Source organism: Aulonocara stuartgranti (assembly GCF_965226115.1).
Source record: "Aulonocara stuartgranti genome assembly, chromosome: 18".
Lineage (NCBI taxonomy): Eukaryota > Metazoa > Chordata > Actinopteri > Cichliformes > Cichlidae > Aulonocara > Aulonocara stuartgranti.
In genome coordinates this window covers 19971497-19994078 of record NC_138954.1, presented here as the reverse complement: position 1 = coordinate 19994078, position 22582 = coordinate 19971497, and the positions used below count along the sequence as shown (strand labels likewise).

The 22582-nt window shown below is 39.4% G+C and overlaps 4 protein-coding genes across 7 annotated transcripts; 1 reads left to right on the top strand and 3 right to left on the bottom strand.

Moving 5' to 3' along the window:
- Positions 1–14: 14 nt before the first annotated feature.
- LOC309693497 (uncharacterized protein) lies at positions 15–2027 on the bottom strand. Its single transcript, XM_082512767.1, has 4 exons — positions 1662–2027; positions 1366–1506; positions 1143–1261; positions 15–842 (listed from the first exon to the last, which is right to left on the bottom strand). Exons 1-4 carry the CDS (start codon positions 1930–1932, stop codon positions 33–35), a joined length of 1341 nt encoding a protein of 446 aa, XP_082368893.1. The 5' UTR covers positions 1933–2027; the 3' UTR covers positions 15–32.
- On the top strand, positions 2023–7283 carry LOC309693496 (glutamate-rich protein 6). Of its 3 annotated transcripts, none has more exons than XM_082512764.1 (10): positions 2023–2095; positions 3731–3859; positions 3960–4046; positions 4139–4329; positions 4452–4516; positions 4668–4834; positions 5382–5464; positions 5616–5774; positions 6001–6214; positions 6521–7283. In XM_082512764.1, exons 2-10 carry the CDS (start codon positions 3734–3736, stop codon positions 6773–6775), a joined length of 1347 nt encoding a protein of 448 aa, XP_082368890.1. In that variant the 5' UTR covers positions 2023–2095; positions 3731–3733; the 3' UTR covers positions 6776–7283. The 3 variants fall into 3 exon arrangements, with proteins under 3 accessions (XP_082368890.1, XP_082368891.1, XP_082368892.1); XM_082512765.1 differs by lacking the exon at positions 2023–2095 and adding an exon at positions 2500–2810; XM_082512766.1 differs by lacking the exons at positions 2023–2095; positions 3960–4046; positions 4139–4329 and adding an exon at positions 2500–2810 and having other exon boundaries at positions 3731–3804.
- Positions 7284–7394: 111 nt separating this feature from the next.
- Positions 7395–14344, bottom strand: LOC309693498 (thioredoxin reductase-like selenoprotein T1a; the record flags this gene model as incomplete). Its single annotated transcript, XM_082512768.1, is given in 7 exon segments — positions 7395–7918; positions 8033–8199; positions 8336–8423; positions 9903–10029; positions 13214–13324; positions 14114–14325; positions 14327–14344. Coding segments are annotated over 6 exon segments (681 nt in total). The 3' UTR covers positions 7395–7918; positions 8033–8074.
- Positions 14345–15199: 855 nt separating this feature from the next.
- On the bottom strand, positions 15200–21728 carry kif2c (kinesin family member 2C). Of its 2 annotated transcripts, XM_082512169.1 has the most exons (23): positions 21644–21728; positions 21382–21462; positions 21192–21280; positions 21002–21103; positions 20417–20465; positions 20301–20336; positions 19424–19570; positions 19016–19138; positions 18801–18898; positions 18581–18676; positions 18421–18475; positions 18139–18301; positions 17875–17965; positions 17682–17745; positions 17514–17605; positions 17262–17404; positions 16908–17121; positions 16692–16802; positions 16538–16605; positions 16350–16428; positions 16188–16268; positions 15980–16073; positions 15200–15555 (listed from the first exon to the last, which is right to left on the bottom strand). In XM_082512169.1, the coding sequence occupies exons 2-23, from the start codon at positions 21440–21442 to the stop codon at positions 15494–15496; spliced, it is 2118 nt and encodes a 705-aa protein (XP_082368295.1). In that variant the 5' UTR covers positions 21443–21462; positions 21644–21728; the 3' UTR covers positions 15200–15493. The 2 variants fall into 2 exon arrangements, with proteins under 2 accessions (XP_082368295.1, XP_082368296.1); XM_082512170.1 differs by lacking the exon at positions 20301–20336.
- Positions 21729–22582: the final 854 nt, after the last annotated feature.

The window sequence follows — 22582 nt, the reverse complement described above, 5'->3', positions numbered from 1 at the left end:
AAACCAAGAACTGGTGTTATTTAAAGCCTTTATTATATTTTCGTCAAACTATGACGAAAGGGCATTAACTGAACTTGTTGATGGAAGTGTGGAAAATTGTGCGACTGAGCTTGAGGCAGCAGAGTGTCTGTGCTTCCGCTTTCCAAGTCTGGATTAGGATTGCTTGGATATTGAGGAACAAATTGAGGGAAAGGCACAACATATTGAGGGAGTACGGTGTCCGAGCTTCCAGTAGCAGCCGCCAAATCTGCATTAGGGTTGTTCGGATATTGTGGAAGAGGGACAAACTGAGGGAAGAGAGGATACTGGGAGAGGAAATGCACATTGGGTGGACGCTGCAGTGAGTGGGGATAAGCGTCAGCGTTAGTTGTGGTTTCAGTATCTGCTGGCACAGGTAGTGGAAAGGGCAAAAGAAAAGGTGGACCAACTGGTTTGTAACCAGGTAAGAGAAACTCTGGAGGAATGAAGGATTCTGGCTTTGCAGTGGTGGTTGGGGCTGCTCTTGTGGCTGGAAGTGGGGGATAAAAGTAAGGATAGAGGGGGGGAAAGGGTGGAGGGTATTGCTGGAATGGGGGCATTTCTGACTGCTTAATGGGTTCTGCAGGATCCGATACGGGAACTGAAGGATATGGATAGTGCATTTGTTGTGGAAAGAAAAAGGGTTGAGGAACATGGGCATACAATTGGTCTGGATTTTTGCTAGTGTAGGGCATCTGGGAGTTTGATGCGGGGTCCTGAGGGGTTTGAGAGGCAGTCGTCATAAGAGCTGGTGCTGCAGGTTTGGAACACCAAAGGGAGATTGGAATACCCTGCCACCGCATTGGAAGCACATAACTGCCACCCTTTAAAACAAGAAGGAATATCAGGACTTGCGTGTTACCAGTCAAGGAGTTAAAGTTATTTACCCCCTTTTAAAAGAGCCATAATTGTTAGAGATCACAATATTAAGTGTTTATGTTTAGCCAAGAGACCGTTCCAAACCCATGACTAGCAAATTAAAGCCTCGGCCATCTAAGGAAGATTTTGCATAATTTTAATTTACTTTTGATAATTAAAAAAAATAATCCTAAAACTAGCCAATTTTAACAGCAGGCTGCCAATTATTCAAATATAGCATAAGACTTAATTTCAGTTAAAATTACCTCTTGAACCACACTGCAGCCATCATAGGGAACCTGCATAACAAGTGACCGTAAGTTCCTCTGCATGTTGTAGCCACAGTTGGGAGGGACCTGGCTCAGAGGTACTGGCGGTGCATTTGCTATGGGAAAAAAAGTTTACATGACGATGCAACCAAATGGACACTTTACAAAAAAAAGAAAAAAAAAAAAAGAAAAAAAAAAAGAAAGAGCCCTGCTTGCTTACCTTGGTCCACTGCTAGCTCTGACACTCCTCTTCCCGCTACCCTGAACTTCATCCGATCCCCACCGCACAGCAGCAAAGGTACCATGCGCCTCCATGCTGCTTCTCTGGAACTGGTGTCATACGTTTGGCCTTTTGACCAGCCTGACGTGGGGGGAAAAAAAAAAATCAAGAAGAGCAAGTTTTGCAATTATGCACAGAGGCATAGAGCTTTTAAATAAAAATGCAAGTACATCTCCAAATAAGCACGCTTTTCCTGCAGCCAGTGTCCTTACATAAACTGTGGACCTGAAGCTTACCTATAAAATCTGCTTGATAGGATTCCTCCACGGATGAGTTTGTAGAGGCTTTCCCATATTTAACCTCTGACTCAAGGCCTGAGCCTTTCCCGACAGATTTTCCGAATACGACTTTCCCTTTTCGTGCACCTAACGCATCGGCCTCTTTGCGCCCTCCTCGCCTCTCTGTTTTCGTTAGTCGGTAACAGTCTATTGCTTGCACTAAATGGCACATCAGAATAACAGCTACAGCACAACAAACGGAGGCACGTCTCCCTTTTTCTCTACGCATCGTTTAGCTGTGCGTGTCTCCTAGAAATGTTAAGAGCTGGAAGGCGAGACTTCGCCATGGCTATTTGTGCGGCAGCAAACAAGCCAGGTGCTGCCACAGCGAATCAGAAGCCGCTGCGGGGACATCAACGGATTCTCTAATTACCTGCACTATATGCACCTGAGTAATGTCTAGTTAACATTTTATTCTTAACGGGCTTGTGTGTGTGTGTGTGTGTGTGTGTGTGTGTGTGTGAGTGAGTGAGTGAGAGAGGGAGAGAGAGAGAGAGTTTAATTAAGACACACAGTAATAATTAATGAGGTAAACTAAAAAAAATAAATGCACAACCGCTGTCCCATCTAAAAATAGTATTGCATGTGTTCAGAAACCTCTGCTACTCATAAATGGAAGGCGCAAAAACAATTTCGGTCACGGAAGCGAGTTTCAGCTGCAGTTTCCAAGCTGACCAATGAAAACTGGGGATCAACCTCTTACGTGCTTAGAAAATATCGAGAATTTGAACATCTACGATGCCATGGCAACCACCAAAGCTCCACCTGCTGGTGAAGCTGCAGAAAGGCTGTTAAATGAACCACTGAGGTGGGATTATTCCCTGCCTCCAAATCCTTTGCAAACACTAGATTACCATATTTACACATTACAATAATTGTGGAAAGGTTTTGGCTTTTTTAAAATCCGGGGTCTTACCATAGATTTTACTGTTTATTAGAAATTTATGTCAGAACGCTTATGAATGTTAGCATAACCAGTCAGACAGCAACACAGATGAGGTCTGCTGTCATGTTTACACATTGCCATACAGCTATTTCATCTCCATGGTTACTAACAACACCGGCTAGTCTGAAGAATCGCTCAATACTTGACTACCACTGCGGCAAGTACGTGGTGTTTTATTGTCGTGCTGTCTTCAGCTTATCTTCATATCTTCATAGACTATGTATAGAGGTGTTTGTTTTCACCAACTGTCAGCTTTATCTGTCCTTTTTCCCTCCTTAAATGATGACTGCTTTTATATATGTAAAAAATATATTAGACGTATTATACTTGGGTGTGTATGTGCTAGGAATAAGTTTTGATTCCTGGTAGCACATGAGACTAGCTCATTGAGCTGAGGATGGATTGTTTTATCTTGGGATAAAGACACTAAACACAGTCAAGACAAAAAGATGAAGTCCAGCTTTTCCTGCAAGTCTGTTCAAAGTACTAAAATATCTCCTACATGTACATTGACTGGTCACTTTATTAGATTGGTGGATCTTCTTTTGGCTTCAAAACTGCCTTGACTCTTCTTGGCACAGAGACAACAAGGTGCTGGAATCATTCCTCGGATAATTTGGTCCATGTTGATATGATAGCATCACACAGTTGCTGCAGATTTGTCAGCTGAATCCCTGATTGCACCACATCCCAAAGGCCCTCTACTGGACTAAATCACCCTTTATAACCATTCTATTGTTCAGTTTGAACTTCAGCAGGTTATCTTGACCACATCCACATTGGCTGGTTAGATGTAAGCGGTTGAACAGGAATACCTAATGAAGTGGCCAGTGAGTGTATATTTATAAATACATACCAACACTGTTAACAGTTCTCTTATTCAGACTTCTGTGTTTCATTAAATGGCACTGCTACATTAGCTCGTGATCTACTCCATGTTCCAGACGACCATATAAGACCTTGATTGGTTTCACATGGTCATATAATAATCTTGATATTATTATATGGATTAATATCTCACTCTTTCTAAAATCATTGAATGTTTCCTTTTATTTGTCATTTTTTCTCTTTGTCTGGTAAGAGGATGCGATGCAGTTGCCCAAAACCTGTCAGTGACCCACCCACCTATTGTATCAGAGCTGCGGGAGTTCTGAGGTACAATCGTGAGTCTGACAATCACAGGATGAATTTAACAACTTTTCCCCAAAGGGTAATAATAAATTAAAAGTCAAATATCTCCTTACTTTTTAAGGAAGGAAGCAAGGTGTTACAGATAATGTTACTCTGATAAAAAAAAAAATGTTATTCAGTCCCAGACAGAATACCCAGCACAATGTGAGTACTGTGGGGAAAAGGCTCATCCTCTACTTGTTCTAACATGGGTACATAATCCTGAGGTGAGGCAGATTGTAAATGGTCAAGTCAAAATCCCTAAATTCACCTATTGTACTACATGACCTCCTTACCCCCTCCTCTGTGTCCATCACAGACCCACTTCTGTTGTGCTCAGCGGCAGCAGCTATGTCAAATCCTGGTGAAGCAGAGACTTTTGTTTGAGGAGCGATCTAACCTAACCTTTGGTAATCTAACTTCAAAAGACCAGATGGAAATTCTGTATCACAAATCCAGAGAGAGTGAAGCTTACCACAAGTTTATGAAAGGCTTTCTGAGAAAACCTAGGTACACTTTTGTATGATTTTGCATGAAAATGCCTGTAAACAGAATGAAAGTAGGAACAGAAATATGACTCAAATAATGTGCAAAATTAATATGAGTAGCACTTATTTTGTATTTTTTCATAGAATACAATCAAGAGAATCTACAATCTACGGTGGTTACCCAGTTAATCTGCTTGCAGGGAAGACCTGTGAGTAGTTAGCAACATTCACACTGGAAGCCTGAAACTTTTGGATACAGTCATAATAAACAGACAGACAGACAGACAGACAGACAGGTAACTGCATCTTGATTTTATAAAGCTCTGTGAAACTAATGCAGTCTATTTTGCTATTGTTTAGCTTTCTCTGCACCAGGGGTCTTCAGGTTAAGACTCTCACATGCTCCAGGAAAGGGGACAACGTATTGCAGTAGCACAAGTGAAAAATGCTTAAAAATGGAAGAAGAGGAGGTGTTGCTCCCTTTTTATGATTGGAAACCAGTTCAGTTTGGCATATGTAATCATCAGGTAACATGCAAATTAATATTACTTCTATTTTTCATGACCCACAGAGCTTGTTTTGTCTTATTATATTGTAAATATATGACGTTTTTCCAACACAGAGGTTTCATTTATGTTTGAATAGAGGCCTCAGACAGCTGCATTACACACTAATACAATGCCCCCATGTGGTCACACTGTGTCTACATAATACATTGAACCCAAAACCTTCACAAATGCAAGACTTTATTATTACGCTAAATAGTATTATTATTTATAAAGAGAAACTACTCAGTTTTAGTATCGTAAACTAGTAAAGCTGGGTAAAAAGGCCAAAAGACAATCAAAATGACCCTGCAGAGGCTGACGAGTTTAGACATTGAAAGAGAACTTGAATGTAGAGGTAAATTTGCAATAAAGCAACCCTCCCACTTCTTTCAAACTCCACACTATTAGGTTATAAGAATAATAATTGTTTTTTAAAAATAATTTTTCAAAAGTCCATGTTATTGTGTGCAAAATAGAATTTCTAGACATGATAATTTCTTCTTTTGAACTTTATCTGTATTCACAGGTGGGGTCTGGAGTTTTACAGAAATTTTATTCCAGTGGCATCACATTCCTTACCATGTTCCCTGGTGGCTCTGCTCAGGTCTTGTATCCTCTCAGATTTGATCAGAATGATCATGAGACTTTGCGGAAGTGATTTAAAAATGCACAATTTAAACATTAAAGAAATCCAGTGAATTCCAGTTGAATTGAATATCCTCTATAGTCAGTGTTCCTGTCCTTACCAGCTTGGTTACAGTTATCCCTCTGGCCTCTTGGCTGTACTTATCGTCGTCACTGAACACAATGGAAGAGTTTGTATAGTGTATGACGACGTCAGTGCCCCTAATCAACAAATCAGAGCTATATTCCAGTCTGATGGCAGAGCGACATGCTATCACACCAATGGAAACATATGGTAGATAGCTTTTTTTTTTTTAATATTTACCATTTATTAAATATTGCCTCTTTAAATTATATTATTAGCCCTATAGTTGTTGTCATAGAGGTTGCTGTCAAAAAATGTTTTTGTCTATGGGGTGTAAATGTGATATTTAAAATTTGCACAGGTGAGCATAAATACATAATGGCAATGAGCTACAGTCCATTTATATGCATGTATTTTTTCTGTACTCGCATTGCAGGCTGTCCTTGAACATGTCTGGTGGCCGATGCTTAAACAATGCAGGCAATGTAACTTGTAAGTGGAGCTGGGGTACTCCCACACCCCTGCAGCCCATCTTTCTGTCCCTCAACAAAACTGTTGGAGTTCGAGTCCTGGGGAACAAACAAGTGTTTGTTTCCTTCTTGGCAGGCAGGCAACAGGCTAAGTTCAGTGTGGGTACCTGCTGCGCTCAGGTAAGACTGAAGCACTGTGCAACTAGTCTGCACATTGTGAACTGGCTATTTTATAGAATTAAACATATGACAAAACATAAGGGCTAAAATGGAAAAACAAAAATTGGAAAATATGTTCATTTTGAGTATGACACTGGAATAAGTCTAAAAGTTTGGATATGGGTATGCATTACTACCAGTTTTCTGATGTCTTTCTTTATGAAAGCAAATATTTTAACATTTAACTACACAGAGGGTTTAAATGATTTGCAAAATGACTGTAACAAATGCTAAAGTGCTTCATTAACGTGAAAAATCTTTGATTAGGGTGAATACGTGCATACTTCAGGTTCATCGCTCTCTAAAGACGAGCTGCTGGCATTGGCAGCCAAAATCAGGATCCACGCAGCAATTCAGCATCTTCACCAGTACCTGACGACGCCCTTACATCCCCAAAAACTTAAGACTACACCAGCCCATCACTTACAGGTTACTGCTCAAAGGCTCCTGAAAGTCAGTGATGATGTAATGATGAATGACAGTGACAAAGCCTTCATCCTCAAGTGCCTTCAGGATTGTTGATGTATATGTAATATTGGAACATGATGACAGTGACTGGAAAAAAAAAAAAAAAAAAAAAAAAAAAAAAAAAGCAAAGCTGGAAAAACATTTTGCATGTCTCATTTTTTTGACTTTAGTTACCAGAAAACGAAAGGAAAAAAAAACCAAAAAAAAAACAAAACCATTTTATGTACTAGCACCTGAGTGCCAGCATGTCGATATATAGAGATAATCCTTATAGCATGCTTGGCTGAATCAGTATTTTCTCATTTTTAAGGCCAGACTTACCTTTATTTTAAATTCAATTTAAATGGAGCCCGGTTTCACAAAGAGAATATCAAGTAAAGGTATTATACAATTAACCCAATAAATGACTTTCATTACTCCTTGTCTAAATAAAGTCATCTGTTGCACATTAACCACTTTATTTCTTTTAGGCTGGTCTTGTAGTTGTTTTTTTTGTTTTTTAATTTCTCCTCTCTTTTGCCTTGTAATATAAAATCAGTGTAGAGCTTCCCAAAGATTAGATAATCAGGTTGTTACTCCAGATATTTCATACCATTGCATAGTATACCCACAGTAAATTATAAGCCTGATGACAACAGATGCGTTAGTATGTCAACTCAACACCACACCGCAGTTTCAGAGTTAAATAGTTAACAATATGTTTTATTAATCTTCTTAGTTTCCTCCAAGGTTTGTAAATATAAAAATTCAGAAATCATACCAACAGGTTCCCAATGTTATTTTCACAACAGTGATGACAGACTTAAGTGCTGCAAATTTCTACACGGTAAACTACTTGATAAACAAATTTCTACATTTGGCTCAGTGGTACAAATGACACATTGTTTCTTTTTTTCCCCCACAGAGATCAAATTATATTCAAATAGTTAAAGACTACAAGAACCAATGTTAACTCTCTCCTTATGGGCTCACTAATATCACCTGGATGAACTCTGTAGTAGTATGAATAGTACAAGAAAATGACAAAATGGCCAGCACTGTTGCCATGGATCCCACTCTGGCGTCAGGGGCGGGTCATCTCTAAGGGGCGCAGTGAAGAGTGATGGGGACATCCAGTCTGTGCTAGCAGTGTTCCTGCCTTCAGCGCAGACGTTCATAAACATCACCTCACAGCCCAGTGAGAAACCCACCTCAGACCTAGAAGGGCAGAGAAAGGAGCAGGCCAAATTAAAAAGCATAAACCTTCACTTTAGTAGAAGTGACTCCAAAACAAACAAACAAAAAAAGTCTTTGTCACACGACTGTACTTACATGGATGGGCTTTTAGCTTCAGCTAGGAATTGAACAATAAGGTTATGAATGGTGGTGGTGCCTTGCGTTCATGTGAACGTTCATCTTCATTTCATTATCCAGGATTTGCACAAGCTGCTGCATGGAGGGCAGGTGACCTGACTCCAATTTGGACCACACTGGTACATCTATAAAAGAATATTTTCATTTTAATTTGTGGGCTAGATTTTGTTCCATCATCTCAAGTTTATGAATGTTATTGCAAGAAAAATGAAATAAAGTCAAATCCACTGGGCACTAAGTACGTGCTAGAATAACACTCACCATTTAATGTGATTTCAAACGCTCCTGTTGACATTAACTGGTTTTCAATCATGTTGCTGAGGAAGAACACCATCATGCAGGCATAAATCTGATGGAGAGGAAAGATTTCTTTTATTTAAACAGAGTCTGCAATGTTCAGTGAGCAGAAATTAGAACAAAAACCCCACAGGATAAAAGTGTAGTAACAGGTTAGCATGTAGCTGCTTTAAAATATGACGTTCATGCCATCCGTTAGTGTAGCGGTCCCCAACCTTTTTTTGCGCCACGGACCGGTTTATGCCCGACAATATTTTCACGGACCGGCCTTTAAGGTGTCGCGGATAACTACAACAAAATAAAACTAGTACCGGTACCGAAAAAAAAGAAGATTTATTCATAACACACGTGAAAACATCCAGGAAAACCGAGTTAATGATAAAAACGATAACAAAATGACGCTGAAAACCGATAAAAATCCTGAAAACCATACATTTCACACCTGAGCCTCAACTCTCGCGGCCCGGTACCAAACGACTCACGGACCGGCACCGGTCCGAGGGTTGGGGACCGCTGCGTTAGTGCAATTCAGTAGTCACTCTCAGTGGAGTAACACTTGCCAATATGTTAACATTGTGAAGTATATGGCTATTTCTCAAAATAAATACATTTTAAATCCAAGTAACATATGGGCTCCTGCAGTTATGCCGTTAAGACTTTACTGCAGGTCTAAGTTTTGTTTTATTTGTTACCCGTCTGCAGTTCGCATGACAGCGACCGACAGAGTTGTGCATGCCTGTTTTTGACGCACACTCTTGAGCAGCTCTCCCCATATTGGCTGATGAGATTACAGTGCAGTAGGATTACACAACAACAAATGACAGGGCCTGGCACAGTCATTAAAACCAGATTTCTGCTCTCAAGCCAGCTGATTTAGTGATAGCAGTCTAGATTCATGTTAAATATCATGCGAAAGGATTCCATGCATATACCAAAAGCAGCTTTAAAATCAAACACATACTCAGTGGAAGAAAAACTTAAGATAGTCTTTGTTATCAAACATATGTGGCTTAGAAGCAATTTTAAAAGAACAAATTCACTAGCAAAACCAGCCCAAACCAAAATGAATAAGTCTTTATTGTGTATTTAAAGGCAAGAGTTGCTGTTATGCGCTTGGGTTTCAATGGCACAAAAATAGTTTTTAATCTTTTTCAGCCTTCTGTTAAAATGCAAGAACGACCATTATTGCAGGAAGGCTTTTGGGATTTGCCAGGTCTCTAACCCTGGGGATAACAAATCCAAGCCAAACAATACTTAACAAAACAACCAGAAGCCACCAAATGAAGAGCTAATGAAATCCTGCGGGTTTTAGTTGTACTTGGCAGCCTGTAAGTAAACGGAAACTAGAGCCCACCTTTCTTCATTTCTACATGCTACCCACGCCTGTGCTATCTGCAATAACTTGCCAAAACAACGTGCAGCTCCATCTACTGAAAAGCCAGAGTCTGCCGTCTAACACGCTGTTACACATAAAAACACTACAGTAAAAACGTTCCCATAAGGACACAGTTTTGATTCCAGGAAACCTTACCTTATTTCCTTGGCCCCATTCCCACATTCCGGGGGCTTGCATACCAAAGAGAGCGAATGGGTCCCTGCCGATGATAATCAGCCCAATCACCAGCAGTTTGAAAACAGACAGGAAGGAAGCAACGTGTCTGTGGAAACAAAACAAAAATATGTTTAGATATGGATTTGAATACAGCTCTTATACGTGATAGCATAAAGCAGACAGAGCTTGTTACTGAAGTAAAATCTCTCCAAAATCTTTAGTTTTACATTGTGAGACATTGAAAACAATGGTTAAAGACTCTGAGGGGGCTTGATACCATCTCCATTTCTTTTGCACAGCTTTTCTCGTGTGTATTCATTAGAAGCCCAGAAAAATACCTAAGAGTCTCAGTAACACCACACCTTAACTACAACACCTGGGACTGCTACACAAATACATCTCACATGTAATACAAATACAATCCAATTCTCCAGGCAATGATTCCTCAAAATGCCACAGACTAATTATTCAGAAACCAAGTTATAGTCCATCTAAAACGGTAAACACAAAGAAACTGTTCCATAGCAACTAGAATACAATGAGAAAGATTTCATGTGTTATTTATAAGTTCTCTTTTGAACTTTATTATCATAAGTCACAGTGCTGATTGTTGTACAGATGGACTTGTTGGTTTAGCTAAATACCTAATGTTCTGATGCAAGTCTTGATGCATGCTCAATCATCCAGGTAAGTAAATCCCAAAAAGTTGATTCTGTTCATCTGGATGTAGTGTTTTCAGTGGGAGAAACATTTCATCACTCATCCAAGTGACTTCTTCAGTCTCAGCTGACTGCAGGTTTCCCCAACCTTATAAACAGTGCATTGCATTGCATTATAACTGAAACCAGCCCACTGATTGAATAATGGGCTGTTAGGTCAGTTCCTTGATCATTAATATGCTGGTTTTAGTTACTATGCATTTACGCATGTCATATTGCCTGGTACTTTTTTTAGTAAATACTTGACCAGGGGTCTAAGCGATCCGAGCAGGTACTAAAATGTGACATCATCAGACTGCATGCCACCGATTGGCTGGTCAGTAGCATCACTTATCTCGTTCACAAAAATCAAAATCTGGAAATGAGAGAAACTGCTACAAAAACAACGCTGTGTTTCCAGAGTCTAGCGTTCACATCGTGGGATGCTCAGATGTGGTGCTATGACTAGGGATGGGTATTGATAAGATTTTCACGATTTCGATTCCATTTTCGATTCTGTTTAACGATTCGATTCTTTTTTAAAAAAAAAAAAAAAGGAGAACACTAAGGTCGAATAGCTTAGAACTTTTTATATCTTCTCTTTGAACAAGATAAAAATTTAGGAGTAACATGGCCTTACAAACCCAACAGTGACATCTTAAGAGATCCAGCCTACGGCTCTTCAATGGGGTGTCACAGGGTCCCCAGGACATTTAAAAAAAAAAAAAAAGTAAAATAATAAAATAAATATTCTTCTGTAGCAATAACAAAGTATAACATAAATTATTCTGTAGCAATTACACAAGAATATCCAGTAATGTTCCTGCCTACAATTAAACACATTCACTTACCATCTGCTGTGGCAAATGGGTGCAAGCCTTTTACCACAATCTTAGCCACTGCTCTGTGACATTCGTCTATCCTGGCCTGAAAGGAGATGTTAACGGTAGACTGCAGCGAGAACTGCCAGCATCTGAGCCAGACTGTCTGTCTGTCTCTCTCATCATGATCACCTAAATGCGCAGTAATGGCAGGTTTTGTAATAAGGCAGATCGCGCTAACATAATATGCACTGTTAGTTGATTATTTACCTGCCACATTAACGGGAGAGGACGTGCAAACGTTACCGCTGCTGCTGGGTCCGAAGCGGAATTAAAAACACGACATTCATTTAAGGTTATCGCGTGTTTTGTGAGCTTTTCCATATTCGTAGTGTTTCCTCCCTTAAATGAAATGTCTACTTTGCAAGTATTGCAAGTTGCCCTGTTGTCATCTGTTCTCATAAAGTATAATCAAACTTTTGAGCGTTTGAGCCGCCATGTTTCCTGCCAGGTAAATGACGCTCCGCAACGTGGTGACGTCATTCGGGGCGACTGGAATCGATAAGGGAATCGTTTAAAAAAAAAAAGGCAAACAACTCCAAGGAATTTAAACAGTGGGAACCGGTTCTCAACAAGAACCGGTTTTCGATACCCATCCCTAGCTATGACGACAGTCACGTGTGTTAGGTACCACTGCTTTGTAATAGAAAACCAGTTGATCCAAGTCTAGGTGTGGTAATCCATGGCCAGTAGGTACTAATGGAAAAGGGGCTTAGGTACCAAAGTACTTGGTACTACAACCCAATGGAAAGTCCTTGAAAATGAGTTGAGCCATGGCGAGCTAATCTTAGTAGGTACGAGTGGAAAAGGGCTATAAGAAATATGGGAAGTGGTGGATTTGGTCATTTGGAACAGATTTTTCATTACCCTCCCAAGTTAAGGCTACATTACTATTAACTAATACCTAATAGACCATTACGTATGTCATATAATCCTACACCATAACAAAGCTATACATTTTTAAAAACTGAAGGAAAAAAAGTGCATGTCCCCACCCACCCATTTACATTTCAGAAGATTTCTGACTTCATTTATGTTGTTTCTTTCTTTTGTTTCTTTTTTTTTAAATCTTTATAGTTTTTAAACTTCTATGTCTGTAGCTTTTTGACCTGTTATATCTTGTGAAACAAATTTATCTGTAATGCTGACCCTGCATTAACTTAAAATGTGACAAATAAAACTAAAACACTAAAATAGTATGACATTCCACTTAATTTACATTTAAATACTTTAGCTGAAACCATCACATCCATGCCTGTACTGTATACACCAAGGAAGGTATGCAACTTCAGCCCCATGGCCTGAAAATTTAAGCAATTAAGGAATGCATCACAGTTGTTTGGATTTCCTGCAGAGAGTACCCATTTAACATCTTTAAAACTTGGGAATGCAAAATGAAGTAAGCTGGAGTAAAATTAGCCCAGTTCATCTAACAATTTATCTATTGCTGACATTTCGATTTGATTTGTAGACATTTTCTTCATTGGAGTGATTTTAGGACACTGGATCAAAACATCTTTAAAAAGGACAGCAGTTTAAGCAGTGTCTACCAAAACTACCAGACACCAATCCATGGCCAGATATGTTCGTGCTTGAGAATTTCACTTCCTTAGACAAATCACGGCTAATCCCAGGGAGCTTTCAGCCCACTTTAATAAGGCTCGACGTAATCCACTTGTAACAAGGCAGGCAATCTTTCGCTCTCGCTTACCGATACATGGGAACAGGAAGATAGTTCTCCCCTTCAATGCGGATGTCTGGGTACCGCTGGTACAAGGCCTGCGTGTACTCCTCAAACACCCGCTTGTATCCTCAGGAAATGCTGTGGGGGGAAACAAGGACACTGCTAGAAAGCCGAGCACAGTCTAAAGTCAAAACAGGACAGGCTAACAAAGGTTACGTTGATGATTTAGCACGAAGATTTGAATTTTAAACTTCTCTGTTGGTCATTTACTCAAAAGTTTTATATGTGACTTGGCAGCAGCGCGTTATCATACATGAAAGCTGCATGTTCACCTTTGTGGGCTGTGTTTGCTTTAGTGACTAGCTTATTTACATTGCAAACGTGGCCTTAAAAAAATACTTTCCTCGTACACAAACGTCAAACAAAGTGAGAGTTTTCAGGTTAGCACACCGCCTCCTGGTCAGGTTAATATTTAGAGTAGTTAGTGGACTAATTTGCCTAAAATCTCCAAGTCTATCAGCGAAAACAATATGTTAAATTTACCAACAATAACTGCAGACCAGTTATTTTACTGTAATCTGGGGGGAAAAAAATCCTGTCGTCGTAGCGTAACAATGATAACACATTAACATAACCTACACACAGTAGACGGTTTATTAAAGGTTTAACAGCGGAAGTGGAAGCCATGTTTTCCACCAAATGTTTACGAAAAAAGTGCAAAAAATTATCGACTTCCAGAAAATGATTTCAGTAGAGCTTTTGACAACTGTTTATTTATTCAGTTTGAACAACCCGGAGCGTTGTTATTTCCTAACAAACATCCGGTAAATTAACCTCCTATCGGCGAGCGTTTATTTTAGGCCTGCGACACTGTTAGCCGGGGGCTAGCGTGCAATGACTCGCCAGTTTTTTGGCTCATTTGCTTACCAGATTTGAAACCTGAGAAGAGGTCCAGTGGCAAACTGCATCTTCATTTTCTTTATGCCGCTGCTGTCACCAGCCGTGGCACAGCACAGGGAAAACACCCCCAAAACCAGGAGCGAGAACCGTATCCACTTCATGGCTATCCTCTTCGACGGTCTCTTCCTTAACCCGTCGTACGCAGGCAGGTTAATCTGTACATTTCGCTTCTGGTTGGTCCCTCCTTTTCCTCTTCATCCAATCGCAGGTTTTAACTAGTACTGGTTTCATCTTTAGCACCACCTCCCGCTCTGGCAGTTCAACTGATTGACAGAGCCTTTGGGCTAATAAAATATAACAACATGGATCACCCCATCTTAACCTCCTAAGACCCGAACTCTTCTACGGCATGCATTTTTAATTTCTCTTTGATATTTGGGCATATTGGGGCCCAATGAACGTAAAACCAAAGAATTACCACATTTTCTTTACCTTATTTTTGTTAAGAAAAATAAGAGCCCCATATGAGGATATTCGTTTAAAATTTTGATAGAACAGTAGCAGTATATAACCTTGTAAGTGGAAATCAGGCCCCTGTAAAGCAAAATTGAGTATTTTGGTCTAAATAACCCAAAATGTGATGTCCACATATGTGGATGCCAGGTCCTAGGAGGTTAAAGATGGGATATTTCCTTAGTGGGTGTTTTGATAATAGTGTTGCAGCTGATCGGATACCTACTAAGGCCATATGGAGCAACACTTACACTGGCAAAATTCATGGAGTCATTGTGCACCATCATTCCCCCTTTTGAGATCAAAGTCTCATTATAGGATAGGGGCCATCAAAATGTTATATTGATTTTAAGTTAGCCTTCCCTCACAGGGGCCAAGTCAAATAATAGAAGCAAAATATTCTATAGCAGCTATTTGCTTTTACAAAAACCAAAAACAGCCAGAAACCATCAACTTAGTCATTCAATTATTTATAATTATTTATACAGAGCCACATCTGACCAAGAATAAATCAATTCTGTTGAAATTTCAAATCTGAATCATAGTTTTGAAAGAGGTGAACTATGTTCACCTATGATGCAGAAAAGAAATCATACTGCATTCTTAGTGGTGGTATAATTTATTTAATGAGGTGCATAGACAACTTCAATGACCAATTCCATCAAGAATGAGCCCTCCAAAACTTGTCTCGATTTTTTAATGTACATGTATCCAATTCTGCACTAGAAATGAGCTGTCTGCCTAAAATATAAAATCACATATTTAATGAATAGTGTTCAAAAACATTTTATTGAATACACAGAAGTTAATACAATGAAACAAATATAGTAAGAACAAAACACAATTTTCTAATAAAACAGCTCGTTACTCAGAAGAGAAGGTTTTCTGCTTGATTTAGTGATTCAGCCTCGCTGATCGCTCCTGATCCACAGCAGACTGCAAAGCCATCACTGTCTCTGTGGATGAAACAAATGAATGTAAAGCACACCAAAGTAAATCCTTTCTTAATCCTTTGTCAGGCTATACATTTAATTTTGACAAAACAAGATGACTGTTTGGCATCTATGCATTTTTCTCCCAATCTCACCCTGAAAATAATGACTAAATACAGCAGGAAAGTGTTTAGAGAGGTCACATTTGGAAACGGTTTTTCTTTCTATAGTAACAAAATTCTTTTTACAAGCCCTAGGTATTGCCCCCTGGTGGCCATTAAAAAGAATAGAATTTTAAGACAGAGTCTACACCTTTATTTAAAACAAAAAAACAAAAGAAAAAAGGCTGGAGCTGTGTTAGAAGGGGTAAAGTTTTGTGTAATGAGCAAGCAGATTTAGTACATTACATTAACAAAATAAATCAAGCAATATTTTGGTTGGTACAAACCCAATAACTTTTTGGAATGATCAACCAGATTGGAGAGTCCTTCCTCGATGTTGTATGAGATTTGGCCCATTTCTTGTACGAGGTCACCTCCCCTCTGAGTAGAAAAAAATAAAAAATAAAAAATAGGCGAAATTACTAATTTAAAAAAATAAAATGACATTGTAACTTGAATCCTGGGAAAAAACATACAAAGTTAGGAAAACTCTACCTTGAGCTCTGAATAAACTTTCTCCTCCAGCTCAGCCACCTGAGATATGGCATCATACACACCGGTATCCAAAACTGATTCCTACATCACAAAAAGAGTGACAAGTTAAATCTGAGAAACTTCCACACAGGTTATAACTGGATTCATGCTGTGCAAGCTTACCTCTTCTGAGGAGCTATTCATTGGCTCCTGTGTCTTAGGTGCTTCACTGGCTTTGGAATTGCCATTAAGTTCCTTCACTCTGCAGAAAATGTTTCAAGCTTCATCATACAATAAGGCGACTGAGAATTCCCATTAGAAAAAAAAAAAACAAGCCCACAGATTCAGAGCTTCATATGCTAAATACATACCTGTCAGCATAGCGCAATGTGTTCATTGTATATTCACATGAGGTCATACCTGGAGACACCATAGCAATCTGTGAAACAAAGAAAAATTTTTATTTGATGTGGATTTCAAAATATCCAATGCTGAGAGGAAGTCAAATTTGGTGTGGTAACATACCATGCAGGTCCTGGACTTCTCTCCAATGAAAGAATCCCTGAGGACTTTGGTCAAAGTGCTCATTCGGAAAGGAATGTGATCACTGTTCTTTCCCAGTGAACGGATACACTCCTACAGGATACAAGAGAGGAAACAACAGCGTTTTGAGTTGCTGTGCATACATATTTAATGGAGAGAAAACAAAGTACTTCTGCCTTTTAATCAGCCATCGCTTACCTTGAGAGCCAGAAGGCTGCGGTTGATCTCGGCAGTCTCAACTAAAGTACTCCGGTCATTGCTGCTGACATCTGTACCACGCTCATTGCCAGCCAAATCGATCAGTGAAAACTTGCCGTGCAGCGTGGTAGCACGGTCATTGCGCCGAAGAACAATTTGAAGGATTGCATGAGAGCGGGATGAGTTGGCATTGGCTGAGGTTTGGCCCGACGTTCTGGAAAAGACAGTGAGATTCTAACTTAGAGTTTGCCTACCTACGGTACACTAATGGGTAATTAATACGTTTTTGTGCCCTTTCAGCCACAAAGAAAAATGCACAAGGAAACATCAAACACATTCTTGATACTAAACTACCTGCATGAACTGCCAATCTGTATCATCTTGATGACCTCCTCTGCTGAGGTCACATAGACCTCTTCGAGGCCGACCACCTGAACCTGTTGTCGTTCATCTTCCAAAACACGCAGCTTGGCCTTCTTATGCAGCAGGTCATACACCTAAATAAAAATAAATAAATAAAGGTCTAGTTTGCTATATGGATTAATTGAACACGTGGATTCAATAGATATCTTCTGAGTGAAGGGTGTTCCCTTCACGTCTTCCTACCTTGCCGTTGTAAATCTCAAAGAAGCTGACGTAGGCAGAGAGATCCAAATTAGCATACCTCCTGTGGTGGAGGTAGGCAAAAACATCCTGGGCTAGAAGTGAATAGACTCAAATTATGACAAAGTCTGTTTTTTGTACAAAATCCAGTTGTTTCATTTAAGGTCCTACCTGCTAATGCGTAGATGCCTTTAGCACTGTTCTGCTGCTTCCCTGTGAAATCACCTCCCATTGTCTTAAAAACAAATAAAGACTTTGAATAAATTCCACATTTGCAAAATTGTGCTTCAACCCCCCAAAAAAAAAAAAAAAAACAAAACAAAAAAAAAAACCCCTCAAAATCTTAGATCAAGTGGAGACTTACATGAGTCTTACCACTTCCTGTCTGGCCATAGGCAAAACATGTTGCCATACCACCTTCAAAAATGGACTGGACTAAAGGTTTAGCTGTGAACCTAAAAGGAAAATGAGAATTTTAGTCATCATAACATTAACAGGAAAATTACAGCATGTATAAAAGTATACATCGAGTCTCCATTGTACTGGTTAATGTCCCAGTTGAAAAAGCTAAGTTAGAAAATGTACAATCAGAGCCACTGTTGGCTTAAAGGAAAAATTAGGTAGTTACTTGTAGACAAGTTCATTGGTGGCGGTCTCATCAAAGGAGTAGTCAAAGTGGAAGACTTGATTGTCCAAGTACTTGGTGAGGTCCACCTTGTGTTTTGGCTCATGGACCAGTAACGCACCTTTCCCAGGTACAGACACCACATCAATCTCCTTTTTATTAATCTCTACAATACACAAGAGTATCAGAGTTAGTGTATAAACATGGCAACTGTTTTCTCTCCCTCAATTACTCCTTTATATTCAGATGATAGAATAGAGAATCTACAAATTATTCCTGACCTACCCTGCTTGTTAAAGGGCCGCTTGCGAACACACACACAAATCCTTTGGGGCTGAATCTTAAAAAAAGGCAAGAGATGTGCAGAGAAATGACTGTGCTACAGTTTGCAAAGCTACAATAAAACTTTCTGGATGGAACATTGTAAGTCCATGTTCAAACCTACCGTTTCAGTAGTTGATAAGGGTGTGATTTCCAAAGTCGCTCTGAAATCCTGAATCATCTCAAAGAACTTCTGGTTGGGCCGGGAACCTTCCAGAAACTATAAAGACAAGCAAACAAAAGGTACTGTAACAAAATGAGGAGTAGTTTTGCTCATGTTTAAAACAATTTACATAAAAAAAAAAATAATAATAATAATAAAAATGGTTGAAGAAATCTTTCACCTTTCCCCTCTTGGTTTGCATATCTGGGGGCTTTACAACACAAGAGAGCCTTTTATTGCCTTTGTTCAACTCCACGGGAGCCACAGATTTCCTCCTGCCTGAAACGTGAAAAACCAAACAAACAATATACACACTGAATATACACACACACACTGAAATAAATAAATAAATGAGATGTTAACACCTAATACCAATAAAATGGTAAGGTTACATACCTTTAACTGTGGATGGAGGAGGCATTTTCTCAGGTTCATCATTTTGCTTTATGGCCTCAGGAACAAAAGGCTGCAAAGTCGCTGGTTGTGTATCATTCTTTTTACGCTGCTGATTCGGAATTACTAGATGACAAAAAACAAATATAATTCAGATTTAACAGAAGGAAAAGACCAAAATATTTCTTCATACATTTAAAGTACTCAGAAACTTATTCAAATACATTTTAACAGGTACATGATATGACTTTGTACCCTGCAGATAACCAAATGAATATGGCATGGTCACCAACAACAACATGTTGTTAAATGAAACGGATGTGGCTCTGTTATGATTTTTTAAAATGCGTTATGCATTTTAAAAAATCTTTTTGTTTTCTGTTTTAAATGAATAAGTAAATCACAACCAACCAGAGTTTTTGAGGACTGGTGATGGTGGGGGCTCGGGATGTATGGTTTCTGGGTTAGCTGAAAAGGATTCTATAGCTGAGACTGGTCCTTGAACAGAACCTGGAGCCTGAAACATACACGTCTGCCGAGCCTGGGACCGAGTAGCAACTGAAAGTGACACAAAACCAAGTCAAACTGCTGAAATATGCGTTTATGCAATTCAGACTGATTATTACCAGCATTATTGATCTGGATTAAGACAGCCACTACTGGTATAATGGAGGAGAAGGAGGAGGAGGAGAAGGAGAAGAAGAAGAAGAAGAAGAAAAAAAAAAAAAAAGCTGTATGAGGCTGTGTGGCAAAACACAAGTGACACCAACAGTAAATTCACCACTTATTTTTCTAAAAACAGAACAACCAAATTAGACATCCACAGTGGTAGAAAAGTGTGTTTTAAGTGAATAACAAAGATATGAAAACACTAATGTGCTGGTCATTAAAATGGTTCTAAGTCCTAAAAAAAGGACTTAGAGGCCACTGTACATGCACTGTTTATTCTCCAATGAACTGATCAACCAGTGATAACAATCAGCGGTCCTTATTTCTCAACAGGCAGAATTTAAGGACGAAGAGACAAAAAAACAAAACAAAAAACAACCCCCAACCCCCCCCCCCCCCCAAAACAAACAAACAAAAAAAAAAACCATTGCTGCATATGCATATACAATCACCCAACACCTAAGTGTGTTTGATTTGCATCCCTTGTGCGTTATTATTAATCTAATGTACATCTAAAATCTGGGAGCAGAGGTCAGCTCTTGCAGGACTGTCACTCCTCGCCCTTGCACCCATAACAGGACAGATTTGCTTTAACAAAAAACATGCACGCCGTGCCGACCTGACTCTTCAGTTCTTGTGACTGCCGTAGTAGAAGCTTTTGGAAGGAAAGAAGCCATTAGGCAAGAGTACTTAACATTTACACCTGACACACACAGAGAATCAATATTTACATACAGGAGGCAGGTGCAGGAATCCTAGAGGAGCGCAGTCGACCCTCGTATTTCTACAGAATAAAAACAGAAAGAAAACTGTATAATGCTCAGTCCAGTCAGCCACTTAACTCCCTCATAAGAAGCACCGTGTACTTATGTGTAATATAAGTTATTAGAAGATCATTCTGTATGTAGTTACATCAAACAGTATAAAAGCAGGGGGAGATTTTTAAATCCAGATGATGTATTTAAAAATCATCTGGCGTTTATCACTTATAAAACAAACAAAAATGCTCAATTTGAATTAATCCACTGTCTTAAGGTCATCAACGTGTGGAGTAGAGCATTGCTTCAGGTTTGCTCACAGGAAGTGTTCATTTACAACTACAGTTGAGTTCCTTTTGGATTACACCTCATACAGCATAAGGCTTCTACTGAACATTCAAATTCAACTCACATGCACCCTTACCTGAAATAAGGGTCAACTTAATGTCACAGGAGAGGCTACACAAGGAAGCAGGATCATCTAACCTTGCTGTCATCTGGTGACTGACAGCAAGGTTAATGTAATAAATTATGAGAAAAAACAATGTGAGCTAGCACTTACCTTTTCTGGAACACGAGTCGGTGGGTCAGGAGTTGAGCTTGTGATTGAATTTATAGGGTCCAAAACCTCTGGATTGAGTATACATAACTCACTTAGATCAATCTAAAACACAGAAGAAGAAGCAGACTCAGCATATAGGATATGTTAATGTATACTTGGTTGATATCACCTCAGTTACGACATTACTGACCCCCTTTCCACGGCACATGTTCCTCTCATGCCACTCAACCATAACTGTGGACTTGTCAACGGATTTCACGGTGGCCGAATGGACTCGACCTAGTTCACGTACATAAAAAAGCATGCCTGAGTTAAACTCACCGCACACGGGAAGTACAAAAACACATAATACGAACGGATTTAATGCAACATGAGCTCACCATCACTGCGGCTGATCTGGACAGAGAGTCCAACGAGAAGTCGGGACAGGCTGTTCTCCATGATAGCGCCTTCTTAAAAAGCTGAAAATAATGAAGGTAACGTTAGCGTATTAAGTATCCAACTCATTCTCTACCAGTTGTGCTGTCGTCGCTGTGAAAATATGCCGCCTTTTCATGGAAACGTAAAGTTTGATAAAACCAAACCGTCAGTTGTTTCCATTTGTTTGTTTTTAGTTTCTTTCAAGATAAAAATCACACTTACCTTTCACCCGTACCAAACTCAACAGCGCCCAGAATTTAAACTGGCGTTATTTCCGAGTATTTAAGAATCTGATTGGTCTTCGTCATTTCATCCGTCCGGCGTTCTTCTTCTACGGATTTATAGGTAGTATTTAAATTGATGTTACACTGCCACTCATCGGACAAGTTAGGAAGAACCGCTACAGTTGTGCAAATCTAAGAATTAAAGTTAAAGTTACCAAATACTCGTCACTGATATTTATCCTGAACTCAACTAAATTTTATTTTCTAAACCTTAACTGAAACTGAAAATAAACATGATATAAAATCATTATACAACCAGCAATGGTTTAGCAATATATTTCTGCATGACTTTATCTGTCTCACATATCAGTTGTAGCCCTTTGATTTACAACATTGTTTTGGTTCATTTCCCCCCCAGGCATTTCTTACACACTTAATCAGTTAATCAGGCTGAGATCTGGACTTTGACTGGGTCATTGCAACACATTTGTTCTTTTCTTTTTCTGCTATTCTCGTGTAGATTTGGTGCTGTGTTTGGGATCATTGTCCTGCTGTATGCTGTAATTTTGGCAAACCTTTAGCTTGTCATTGCTTCACATTTGACTCTAGAATACAGAGGAGGTCGTGATCAACTTAGTGACTGCCCTAGTCCTGTGGCTGCAAACCAAGCCTTACCCATCACCCCTCCATCACTGTGCATTGCAATTGTTGTGAGATGTTTGTCCTGATATGCTGTGTTTGGTTTTCAGTGTGCATTATGACCAAAAATCACCACTTTGGTCTTTTCTGTCCAACAGACATTGTTCCACAACTCTTGTGGTTTGTTGAGATGCAACTTTGGGAAAGTCGTGTTGCTGTGTTCTTTTTAGAGAGAATAGACTTTCCCCTTTCAAATCTTCCAGACAAACCTTATTTGTTCAGTATTTTTCTAATCGCA

Excerpts from the sequence above, each read along its gene's own strand:
- LOC309693497 (XM_082512767.1), bottom strand. The coding sequence starts at position 1,932 with ATGCGTAGAGAAAAAGGGAGACGTGCCTCCGTTTGTTGTGCTGTAGCT. Across the intron at positions 1,507-1,661 it reads CTATCAAGCAGATTTTATAG|GCTGGTCAAAAGGCCAAACG; the intron begins GTAAGCTTCAGG and ends CCCCCACGTCAG. Across the intron at positions 843-1,142 it reads GCTGCAGTGTGGTTCAAGAG|GGTGGCAGTTATGTGCTTCC; the intron begins GTAATTTTAACT and ends CTTGTTTTAAAG.
- LOC309693496 (XM_082512764.1), top strand. The coding sequence starts at position 3,734 with ATGCGATGCAGTTGCCCAAAACCTGTCAGTGACCCACCCACCTATTGT. Across the intron at positions 4,517-4,667 it reads TCTGCTTGCAGGGAAGACCT|CTTTCTCTGCACCAGGGGTC; the intron begins GTGAGTAGTTAG and ends GCTATTGTTTAG. Across the intron at positions 4,835-5,381 it reads TTGGCATATGTAATCATCAG|GTGGGGTCTGGAGTTTTACA; the intron begins GTAACATGCAAA and ends CTGTATTCACAG.
- kif2c (XM_082512169.1), bottom strand. The coding sequence starts at position 21,442 with ATGGAGAACAGCCTGTCCCGACTTCTCGTTGGACTCTCTGTCCAGATC. Across the intron at positions 20,466-21,001 it reads CGACTCGTGTTCCAGAAAAG|AAATACGAGGGTCGACTGCG; the intron begins GTAAGTGCTAGC and ends TTTATTCTGTAG. Across the intron at positions 16,074-16,187 it reads AAGTTTATTCAGAGCTCAAG|AGGGGAGGTGACCTCGTACA; the intron begins GTAGAGTTTTCC and ends TTTTCTACTCAG.